The 12,344-nt window shown below is 35.8% G+C and overlaps 1 protein-coding gene across 4 annotated transcripts in view; it reads left to right on the top strand.

Annotated features, from left to right (window-relative positions):
- The window catches only part of LOC306845714 (V-type proton ATPase subunit H), a 36,594-nt gene that overhangs the window by 9,891 nt on the left and 14,359 nt on the right, over positions 1-12,344 (top strand). For 2 of the 4 annotated variants that reach the window (XM_079378665.1, XM_079378666.1), the window contains exons 7-11: positions 3,950-4,003; positions 5,059-5,156; positions 6,442-6,634; positions 11,772-11,950; positions 12,034-12,159. In XM_079378665.1, coding sequence (XP_079234791.1) covers positions 3,950-4,003; positions 5,059-5,156; positions 6,442-6,634; positions 11,772-11,950; positions 12,034-12,159 — 650 coding nt within the window. The remainder of the gene's footprint in view (positions 1-3,949; positions 4,004-5,058; positions 5,157-6,441; positions 6,635-11,771; positions 11,951-12,033; positions 12,160-12,344) is intronic. The other 2 variants (XM_079378667.1, XM_079378668.1) reach the window with 1 other exon arrangement.

Genomic DNA, 12,344 nt, shown 5'->3' with positions numbered 1-12,344 from the left:
ATCTGAGTTTTGTCCTAATCAGTCACAGCGAAGGGCAGGATGTTTTGTCATTCGCTAAGTTCCTGTATTTACAATATTGCATCCTACAGTGAAATCTAACTGGTCTAAAATTCTGCTCATAACAGCTGTACATTAAACATCAGATATCTTCTAACTAGGGATGCATCGATCCGATACTCAGGATCGGTATCGGCTCCGATACTGGAATTTCTGCCGGATCGTGTATCGGTCAGAGGAGACCGATCCAAATCCGATATTGTGCGTATACTATTGTGTTATTGTTAAGCCCCACGAAAGCACAAAAACATTAGAAAGCACCATAAAGTCAAAGTCCAAGTGTTCGGAAGCCCTCCCATAGTTTAATGTGAGGTACAGATGAATATTTAAGTCGTTAAATTCAAGTTTGAGTAAATTCTTCTCTCCGCTGCTTCTGTCTGTCATCCTCCGTTCATCATTCAAACTGTGTCACGTTCGGTTAAGACAGTCAAGACAGTCAAACTCTCTCCAAGAGCGAGTTTTAAAAACTGGGATTTAAAACTGTTAAATGAAAATGATCAATAAACTATGCACAGATTTAATAAGCTACGCACCAGTATCTCTTTCTTTGTGCTTTGAACTTCTCTATGCGGAGCTGCGCGCTGTGACTCCGTGCTGATTCAAGCGCATCATTCTGCGCACGGGAAGCCATAAGCGCTTTGTGCCGCTCTCTATTGGAGCTTTTCGTATTATAATGCTTTTGCGCAATGAAAGATTATTTATAGCGTTTCTTGTTCTGTCCTATCAAGGCTTCTAATAATCTAATGTCTAGCACAGTAATGGAGGCAGCAACATTTATGATATATATGATAGATAGGACTGCTCTATCATATGTCGCTTCCTTCATTGTGCTATACTTTTAAAAGAAATGTCTTTTAATTTTGTAGTTTATATTTATAAATAAATACATTTACTTGTTTTCATTAATGTATTATCATCAATACAAAGAGCAATGTATCATTTTACCAGATATAGTCCTTCGCATATTCACTTTTATTTGTTCCCCACTAAATAATGTTATCACTAAATGTTTAGATTTTATAAAATCGTACACTCATGATTTTTCTAGAATAAATTTAGCTGCTGAATTATCTACTAACCTAATTTATAATAATATTTTTGTCATAGATTATGAATAGGCCTGTTTACACCTGGTCATTTCATGTGTTTTCGCTGACCGGATATCTATCTGATTTGTTAAAACGTTTCAATTTACACATGGCCACAAAGTCGCAAAACGGATATAAATCCGATCTTCAATTCCTGCGCTATATTTAAATGTAACGAAATTCATGTCAACGAAATCAAAAGATAAGCGCTGCATTTTATTAATTATCAGCTCATTTCAAGATCAAAGACCGCAATAGGAGAGCACGTGGCATCAGCACTGGAAAGATAAGTTTGTCTTATACTTTTAATGAAGAGTATTTTCTGAGTAATCAGTTTCATTCGCGGCAGTTTGAGTGTCTGCTTGCTGATACTCAGCTACTCGTCCGCGGCGATGTGTGTTTCATTAGCGCAGTCATATCTGACTATAATGTCATATAGCCTATAACACAGTTTCACACGTTTATTTTTATTTTTTACATTTTGGGACAAGTAAAATTTACATATGTGGTTTACACATGTCCAGTTTCGTTTGGAATGCGGCCCAGACCACCTCCTGAAGTAGTTTGAGTGATCAGATTTATATTACAAAATGCATGAAGTGACCAGGTGTAAACAGCCCCTATATATTTTTCATGTTATTTTTTCATGTTTAACACGCAAAAGAGTGACACAGAAGTATAGAAATTATACATTGATTAAAAAAAAAAAAAAAAACTGCGCTCGGATCGGAATTGGTCAGTACTCAGAATTTTCTGGATTGGATCGGATCGGATCTGAAAAAATGGTATCATTGCATCCCTACTTCTAACTGGCTGTGATTGTGTCGCATAACAGTTTAGTGTGTTTAGAGAGCATACTGTGTGGACAGAAATATTATTGCTCATCATTTCATGTCACACCTGGTTAGAACACAGTATGCATGTGTGTGTGTGTGTGTGTGTGTGTATGCATGTTGTTGGATTTGAATGTATTCTTAATCGTAACCATTTTAGATAACCTTCAAACATATTTTGTGTCGTTTCACAAGCCTGAACCAGAATCCATTTACATCAGAGTGCAAAAATGTGTTTTGTAAGGACATGTTTGAAGATTGAAGTTGTAATGAACTTCCATTTACATGCAGTACCAATAACAGAACAAGTGTTTTGATTATATCAGAGATTTGAAGGCTGTGTCAACATTACAAAATCTTGTTTTCACTCATAGACATCATTTACGGTGGAAACGGTGGGACATGTCCCTGCCGCTTTTTTATTTTTAGATTATTTTTAGACACTTTGTCACTTTTAATTTTTTTTTTTTAGATTTTACTCCACCATCATAGCTCCAGTTGATCGCATTTCAATGCAAACAAATGTGTCCCCATTCAGTTCAGCAAGAGTTTTGAATCATAAGCTTTCTTTTAATTAATTAAAAAAAGCATCTTATGCTTACCAATGTGCTTTTATGTTATTAATGATTATTAATAGTTGTTCACTATTTGAATATGTTTTTAAGTGTAACTCATTCCTGTGTTGACAAATCTGAATTTTAAGCAGCCATTACGCCAGTCTTCAGTGTCACATGATCAATTTCTGGGGGGTTCATAGTTGTAAGAAATCAAAGCCATATTTGTGATTTAATTACTGAAAACATCCCTCTTTTGTGTACTAACACATTCAATATGTTTCCAATTGCTTTCATTTGAAAATGGCTTTAGAGTGCATTCTTGAGCTTAATGGAAAGACAGTGATACACTTTAGGAGAGCATATAACCTTGAGATAGAGTACCGCATTCGATTGGTTTATTTAATGCCGACATGAAAGGAGTGAATAAAAACATGACTGCTGCAACTTTTATGGATATTTTTTATATTAAAAATACTGTATAAATAGTCTGTTATTCTTCAATAGATACGATGAATAAGATTGTTTACATTTATTTTCGATTAGATGAAACATACTAGAATGATATTCTGCTTTTATGAGCTAATGAAATAAATTAATTATGAATGAATGACATTAATGAAATACCTTCAAAATGAATGAAAGAATTCTTGATATATTACAAAAACTATTCAGTTTATTATTTATAAAGTGACTATTTCATACTAGTTGTTTTATTATGACTATGAGAGATAAGCAGTGCTTTGGTCCTCTGCTGAACTACGTGTGTATGTGTTTATTCATACACTGGTTTCTAGCTTTTAGTGAATGCATATACTTAGAGATCAAGTGATAAAGTCCAGCTTTCATTTTCACTTCCCCTACAAATCACCTCACTGTAATAGGATGTTGCATTTTGCATGCCATTTCATATTTTAGCCCTAGGGACCTCCGAATTAATGAACGTTGAAAATCATAAAAAGAAGACGTCTCAAAGCAGTTCATGTTTATTAGACCACTCAGAGTGCACTCCATAAATTTTTTTTTGGCTGTGAATAAATGTTTTCAATGAATCTGGAAAAAAATGCTGTCTATTATTCTATGCTTATTAATACCAGCTTTATTATGTTGGGTTTTCATTTTAAATGCCGTTGCAAAAGTGTTGACTTTTGTGTCTTTACATCCAAATTGTGATTTAGCTCTTATACCAAGTTTAAGCATTTCATTTTGCAGTGCAGCTGAGACTGAAATAAATTCAGGGCCATTCTCCCACAGAATTTTAGACGATTGCCTGTCATGAACAAGCTGTCTCACTCACACAGGAGTCATATGCCTCCCATCATTGTCCAAGAATACCGCTCTAGTTCGCTGCAACAAGAGGCTCAAAATTACAGATTTTTTTTTTCTTTCTATCTTTTTTTTTTTTTTTTTTTGTTAGAAACTACATGGTACAGGTGCTGAACCTGGAACAGGGACCATCTCCCCCAGTGAAGTGAGTATGTCACAGATAAAGGAGGCGGGTGTGCAACTGTGTGAACGAGCCTCCATCACCTTTCAGAGGCCGAGATCTTCACCCCTCTCTTTTCCGGGATGCGGCACACGCTGTTTCTTGTCCACTGCTTTTCTTTTCTTTTTTTTTAAATTTATATCCACTGTGAATCTTTTCACTTTTTCCTACAGCTGCACTTCTCTAATACACTTTTTTTTTTGTCTGTGTCCATCTATAAGCATTTTTATAAAGATTCTGTCCTCTCTTTCCAGTGGCTGTGGTCATAATCCAATATTTCTGCTGTTTTTTTTAAAGATACTAGACTTGATAGATTGAAAGGACCACCAGAAAGCTTTTGACTTGCACTGTAGCAATCGTCCTCTTTCATTTCTTTTTGCGCTTTTTAGAGTTCATTTGAAAAGAAATGTTTTTTTGTTTTTTTTCATCATATGTCGCGAGTCAAATTCTGCTGGCGCAATGCAAGCGGCCACAGATTTTAATTCAATTTCCTCTCATGGCTTTTAAGACGTCTGCACTTTGCTATTCTTCATGACCTGTCTCCCTGTCTCCTATTCTCTGGACCACTCTGCTTTTATGCATATGGTGCTGATCTACAGCATTATCTTCCCCAGTTAATGACTGAGTCTGTTCTGTCCTCTCAGCCACATCTCCTCTAACATCTCTCTATGATTTACTCACTCTGTCCAGGTTTCAAGGCTGCTACTTTCTCTCTGCTGCATTGTGGGATTGTCTCTTTGATCCAGCATGTTACCCAAAAGGCGTTTTTTAAAAGTCAGAGCCATACTGCACGTGCATAAGTGAATGCAGAATTACAGAATTAAGAGTGTAAATGCTGCTTGAGCAGCCTAGTTTCATTGTGTTCCTTTGCTAGTACCTGAAAAGGATGGGCTTGTTATATCTGCATCCATTTCCCTGCTTATCTGAACTGTTCTGTTCTTCGTGTTCTGATCGTGTTGTCCTTTTGTGTTTGTGTGCATGCTAATTTGTGTATGCGTGTGTGTGTCGTGTATGTGTATTTTTCCTTCTGACCCTCACAGAGCTCCCAGTACGTTCAGTGCGTCGCTGGTTGCCTGCAGCTCATGCTGAGAGTGAATGAATACAGATTTGCCTGGGTGGAGGCCGACGGAGTGAACTGGTAATACTTTCGTACTAATATATATATATATAGGTCATGTTTTGGGTAGTATTGCACATTGTAAACAATTCCTAAGCTCTCTTTGTGTTATGGTTGTCTAGAAGTATTTGTGGATTTTATAATTGTTATTTCCAGACCTGGAATTAATAATATTTGTAACAATATTGTATTAAATAATATTTAATAATAAATGTAACATTTTTAGATTATAGAATACACTTTAGTTTTTTTTGTTTTTGTTTTTGAAAGAAGTCTCTTGTGTTCACCAAGGCTGCATTTGTTTGATCAAAACACAGAAAAACTCTATATTGTGAAATATTTTTAGCAATTTCAAAAAAACTAATATATTTTAAAGTGTAATTTATTCCTGTGCTGGCAAAACTGAATTTCTTCTGTCACATAATCCCTCAGAAATCATTTAAATATGCTGATTTGTTCCTCTAGAATGCTTTTATTATCAATGTTAAAAACATGAAAAAGAACACCATTTAAGTGAAATAGAAATCTTTTAAAATATTCTAAATGTCTTTACAGCCACTTTTGATGAACGCATCCCTGCTATAAAAATTATCACTATCTTAAAAAAATCTTATTGAGGTATATATTATTAATAAAGTATAATTTATTTGTAGTTGTATACATTATAGTTATTTATAGTTAAGTATAAATTATTTGTTTATTATGTTTTATCATTTAGTTTTTATTTAACATTTAAATATTTAATTAAATATTAATTAAATTATTTCATTGGCTAGGAAACACTTGCTGTGTTTGAGTGAAATCTCTTTGAAATTATTTTTAAAATCTGTAACCAGTAGTCTGGAAAAGGCATGATAATTGAGTGGTCAAATGGTGTAGAAACCCTGTAACACATTATTTTTTTTAAGGTTGCCGCACACAATTAACAGTGTGCTCTACTCACGCCCCTTTTATGCTCTACATTCCCTGCATATTGAAGAACAAATCGTGTAGAACAAGAAAGCATCTCTCATTGTCCTAGCAGGTTTTAGCCCTGTGATCATAAAAGTTATTTTGTTTGCTGGTGTACAGACAGGATAATGAGACTTCTCTGAAGATAATTTTCTTTTTCTTGCCTCTCAAGTAAAATTTCTTTCATGTAATGGTCTCATTATACATCAAAAAAATGTGGGCTCTCATTTTCCCCTCATATCACCCATCAAACCATCAGGGATAACTTTATGAAGAGCATCCTCTCAGCACACCATTAGGGGCGAGATGCCCTACTGTTTACTAACTTCGACTGTTTTGTCTGTCCATCTTTCAGCATCACAGCAGTGTTGAGCAATAAGTGTGGCTTCCAGCTGCAGTATCAGATGATCTTCAGTGTGTGGCTCCTGGCATTCAGCCCGCAACTCTGCGAACAGCTGCGGCGCTATAACGTGGTACCGGCGCTCTCCGACATCCTCCAAGAGTCTGTCAAAGAGAAGGTCACTCGCATAATCCTGGCTGCTTTCAGGGTATGTGTCGTGAAACGCGTCTGCTTCAAACTGCACTCGTTAGCAACCCAGTCTCCTTTCCTGACTTTGTGAATGCAGTAGTGTTAAATTTTCTTTTTAAAATCAGCCTCATGCCTTTATAAAAAAGAAATAAAAGCCCCCCTAAAAATCTGTGATTGACTCAGATGCAGTAAACTAATAGGTTATTTCACACTGAAGCCACCCCTGAATCCTCTCAGATACACACTCCTACTCATCACTCAGCCGCCTGCTTTCTATTACAGTGAAATCACAGAATAATTTGCAATCAAATATGCCACTGTTACTCGTACCAAAAATCTGAGAATGCTAGCTAAAATGCTTCTATTATGCATTTTTCTAAATTAATACACTTTTATTATTTATTTAATACATTTTTAAAGGAATAGTTCACCCAGTGGATCCACTGCGAGTGAATGGGTGCCGTCAGAATGAGAATTTAAACAGCTAATAAAACATCACAAAAGTCCACAAGTAATGTAAGTGACCCACAAGCTGCCTTGTTGTAATAAATAAATACATCAAGACTTTTTAAACCGTCTCTCCATAATATTGCTTCTCTGTAAAAGTCATCTCTCCTAAATCAGGACAATAGTATGCAGAGATCAAGATTTGTTTTTTGTTTAAGAAACACGCAGCTTTTCACTTCACAAGACATATTTTTGGGTGAACTATTCCTTTAATATTTTGTTTTGTTTTCTTATCATTTTGTCGTTTTAATTTCTTCGTATTTCATTAAACTTTCCCCACATTTGCTTATTTAATTAGTGACCTAGAATGTCCTTTTATAAAATTAAACTTTCAACATTTGTTTTATTCTAAATGTTTTCCAATTCTTTATTTATTTACAGGTTGAAATTAGATTTTGAATTACAATTTTTTTAGTGTGTTCTCAGACTTGTCAACCCCACTGTACATCTAGTGACTAGCAATGCCGTTTTAATTGGTTTATTTAAAAAATGGTCATTAGAGCATAATTTGAACTGTTGTGACCTCTCACGCTTAAAACGTGAAACATTTTTCAGAGACACAACATATTAAGACACTTGAGAGAAAGACACTTAACCCCAATCATGTACAAGGCACCATTGCTGCAATTAGAGTGATTTAAGGAAATGGATTGCAAAGCATCTGTTAAATGAAGATAAGTAAAGGAACCATATAAACATATCTCTAAAAGTACTTAATGAGTGATCATTAAGTCTGATGCCAGACTATTTAACTGATTGTTGTTTTTTTTGGTGTACAAATAATGAATGAAACAGTGCATGTGCTGAATCCATTACAGATGGATGGGTGTGATTGTTTTCTCACTTTTTTTTAGATCAGGGCATCGCTAAGCAGAAGGTGTCGTCTACAAAGTCCATTAGCGGATCACTCACTCTTTTATTCTGAAAGGATTTAATTTATCCAGAGCTTTCATGATGAATATACTAAGAACCCCATTATTACCTTATTAAGGTTGCAGATTGACAAAAGTGCTCATTTTAATCTCTTGCACACTCTAGCGTCATCGGCCATTCAGTGCTTGGTTTTTAGAGACTAGAAATGAAAAAAAAAAAAAAAACCGTCACCCCCAAATTGCCCTTCCTGCTAGTGTTGATCATTTGAATTAGAATATAGTGCTAGACCAAATGTAGTCCTAAGGCATTTTAGCTTCCGTCGAGCTTATTACTTTTCCACTGTCGGCGCATATTTGTTTAATACATAGCCGAGGCACAAAAACAGGCTGCTTGTTACTCTTATTCGTTCATAGTGCAGGCAACATTTAATGTTCAAATTAGCCCTGAAAGCTGGGCTCTGTTGTTGGTATTAGAGTTGTGTAATGAATTCATTGCCCATGTCGCTGACAGTATTGAATTAGTGCAGCGCTTCATTCATCTCACCTGCTGAAGAGCTTAAGTTGTCCTGACCAGGTATTCTCTCTCTGTGCCTATCCATGATTACATGGCTTCCATTTTGCAGCTATCAATGGATCTGCCTCTGCACATTTGCCATTATTTATGTTCCACATTTGTACGCTCTTCCTCACTGTTATATATATATATAGTATTGCCTAAAGCAATACTTTAAACACTCAGGATTGAGGATATTGGTGTGTAGTTTAGCCTAGTTGTGATTCTTTATCCATGTTAATCAGCTGATTATTGTAGCTGATCATAGGTTTGTTTTTATACTTGCAAAGCAAATATTCTTTATTCTTACTACTTATTATTATATAGATGTGATTATAAGGAATGATGCCACTTGGTCTGTGTCAGTTCTCCAAAGAACAGATGAAATTAAATGAATTAGACTACAAATATTACGGATGAATACAATATAAATATACATAATATAGTCATTTTCTAGTCTATTTATAGTGCCTATATATAGTATATACTGTATATATCTGTCTGTCTGTTGCTTAGGCAGACATCAGCTATCATCCATCCATCACTCTCTCATTCTGTCTGATATTCTATCTAGCTATCAATCATTCTATCATTCTGCAGTATGTAAGACTGTCATCTTTCGTTTTTTAATTCTGAGTCTGTCTGTCTCTGTCTGTCTGTCTTTCTTTGTCGTTCAATCTGACATTCTATCTAGCTATCTAACATTCTATTTAGCTGTCTATCGTTCTATCATTCTACAGCATCTAACACTCTTATCATTTTTCCAATTCTCAAACCGAGTGTCTTTTTTTAAGAAGTTCATTTACTCTCATGCCAATGAACCACACTTACTGCTCATTCATCAATGTCTTATTTCCACGGAATGGGAAAGCAGCGTGCCAGTGTGCATAGATGCAGAATGTCACAGAGGAAGGTGTGGGACAGCACTGTGCTAACAATCCATCATCTTGTTAACTGCAGCTGTACATTGGGCTAATCAGAGTTCTGGCCTGTTCACCATGATTTATTATGTGTTGCAAAACAAGCATTATAAGGTCAGAAATTGTGTTACAAATATATGAAGAGAACTTCCTCTCTTGTGTCAGAGAATAGTCACATTGTATTGGGTGCATCTGGAATAGGATCTGATAAGGGATGTGACTCGCTGTATATGGCAATGAGAATGAGAATAGCTGTGAAGCTTTTGTTTAAAATGGAGAAATGTGTCCAGACTGCATAAAAAATGTATGTTTGTAGCAGGACTGCCAATATCAAGACCTGTCAAACTACCTTACAGCAGTCCGCAATGAAACAAAACATTAGGCTGCTGCAAATTAAAATGCCAGCACTGTTCATCGCCTCTTCAAAATGCATTACTATTGTAATTCAACACTGCAGCTATCGCTCTATTAGGAGTCTGTCACTGCCTCTTAATATGACCTCTTCCTTTGCAAGCTTACTTACTCCTCTTTTATATCTTTGCTGTCCTTCATACATTCAACAGCATGATATCCTTCCTGTTGGACAGCTGAGCGTTCACTGACTCTTAATTGTTCAATTTCGTCAGGGGTTTTACTGTATAATAATGTCACAATTCTGGTGATTAAAAGCTGCTGGGAAGCAATGAGATGCCTAATTATTACTCGGTTTCTCCTTCACTAGCTTCAAATTGAAGTTCTCAGTAACAGCGATTCAGGCCCATATGAAATTAAATCTGGTTCTGTTTCATCAGTATTCAATACTTAACCTGTTTGAGAGCTCCTCGTCTTATACTCAAGGTGGCACATACATTTCCTTCCACTCAAGCAGCATAAAACCTACAGCTAAACTTTATTAAACCAGCAGACATGAAAGGAAAATATGTTTCATTTATTAATTTCCTTTCTTTTTTAAACATCTGAGCAATCTCCTATCCATTAACTGATGATATTTTTTAGAGTAGAAGCTTGAGTTGATTTGATATTTCACCCAATTTGATCTAAGCAATTTAACTTGATGACTACCGGTATCATCTGGAAGAACAACTTAAGAGGAATTTTCCAGTAATGCCAGAAAGGGCATGTTTTCAAGGCTTGTAGGAGAGTTTTCAAAGAGCAACACCTAATTTTAGTACAGCTAAGAGCAAAGGGTTTTAAAAAGGAAGTCAAAGCTTATGTTAGCATTTCCTGCCAAATGAGGCATGTCCATTAAGACTGCAATGAATTCGGAGAAATAAAAGCACTCTTATTCCATTATGGCATGTTAATTTCCTCTTCAAGTCACATTGCTCAGTGCAGGGGTTCATTTTTTGGTTGTCGAAAGGGGTGCAAGTAAAACATCTTTGTTGTTGCACAAAGCTTTCCTGCCCTTTTTTAAAAGTAGAAACTGAAAAAAAAAATGTTAAATGCATATTTAAAATTTAAAGCACTGACTTTCTCTTTACAACAGTCTCAACCATTCAAATAGTAATTTATTCCAAAGCTCTGCAGTGTCTCTCTTGCTGGAAAATAGTCTTGAATTTACTGAATCATTTGACTGCAAAAGGCAAGGACAGATCTTAAAGGTTCAAGTTAGTTTTTCAACCACTGTTGATCTAAAATGTAAAACTTCTTCAAGGTCATCTTTTGTTTTGATTTTGAATATATATCATCTTTATTACTAAACACCATGGTAACATGCTATCCACCTTCAAATTTAATCTGATAAAAGAACATGATTGTTATAATTTAAATATTGTGACCAATATCTATTTCTGATTCATCACAGTATGTTTTCATTCATTTCTCCATAGGGAGAAATTTGTAAGTTAATCTGCTCTCTTGACTACTCAAGACAAAGTTATAAAACACACACACACACACACGGATCAGTTCATACTTCTTATGGAGAATATGGCTTGGATCACCAATAATTTGTAAGGCTCTGCTTCTTTACAGACCTCTCAAAAATGTCCTGAAGAGAAGTTAGGGGCACCATACCGATTATTAACACATTACCACATTTTGAAGTTGTGACCTAAATTTAACAGACAAATTACCAAGCCATATTGTAAAAGCATAACACATAATGGATTCAGTAGCAGATCTTTAGAACAGTAACATGATACTTGATATTTGATGACATGATAACATATTTGATGGATTTTATTCTAGAAATCCAAATAAATTGTGCTTAGATTATTTTCAGAACTCCTAGTGCTTGCTATCCACTTGAATATTTTCTACAATAACACAATTAACAGGTTTCATATTTGTTTATTGCTGAAGAACCTGCTGGAGAAGTCTGCTGAGAGAGAAACCCGTCAGGAGTACGCTCTTGCCATGATCCAGTGCAAAGTGCTCAAACAACTGGAGAACCTGGACCAGCAGAAATATGATGATGAGGACATCACTGATGACATCAAGTACCTCCTGGAAAGACTGGGAGAGAGCATGCAGGATCTCAGGTAAAGCCCACATACTCTCTCAACATCTTTTCAACAGGTTTCTTTATCCTCACATTTATACTGTTTCCTCCTTCCTCTTGTAGTTCTTTTGATGAGTACAGCTCTGAGCTGAAGTCTGGCCGTCTGGAGTGGAGTCCAGTGCACAAATCAGAGAAGTTCTGGAGGGAAAATGCAGTTCGCCTGAACGAGAAGAACTACGAGCTGCTGAAGTAAGAAGCATCTGGTGTTAGGATTAGGGCTGTCCAGTGGGTTGTTGTATAACTTGCTGCAGTGTCAACCAGTGGATAATAGGGCTGGGCGATATGACGACATTATCGTATATCGACGATGTCTCGTAAGTATCGCATAATGTCGATTATCGACATTATCGGGAAAAAAATAAATAGACCTAGTA

The sequence above is a fragment of the Barbus barbus genome (genome assembly GCF_936440315.1).
Source record: "Barbus barbus genome assembly, chromosome: 26".
Taxonomy (NCBI): Eukaryota; Metazoa; Chordata; class Actinopteri; order Cypriniformes; family Cyprinidae; genus Barbus; species Barbus barbus.
This window is presented reverse-complemented; position numbering and strand designations above follow the sequence as displayed.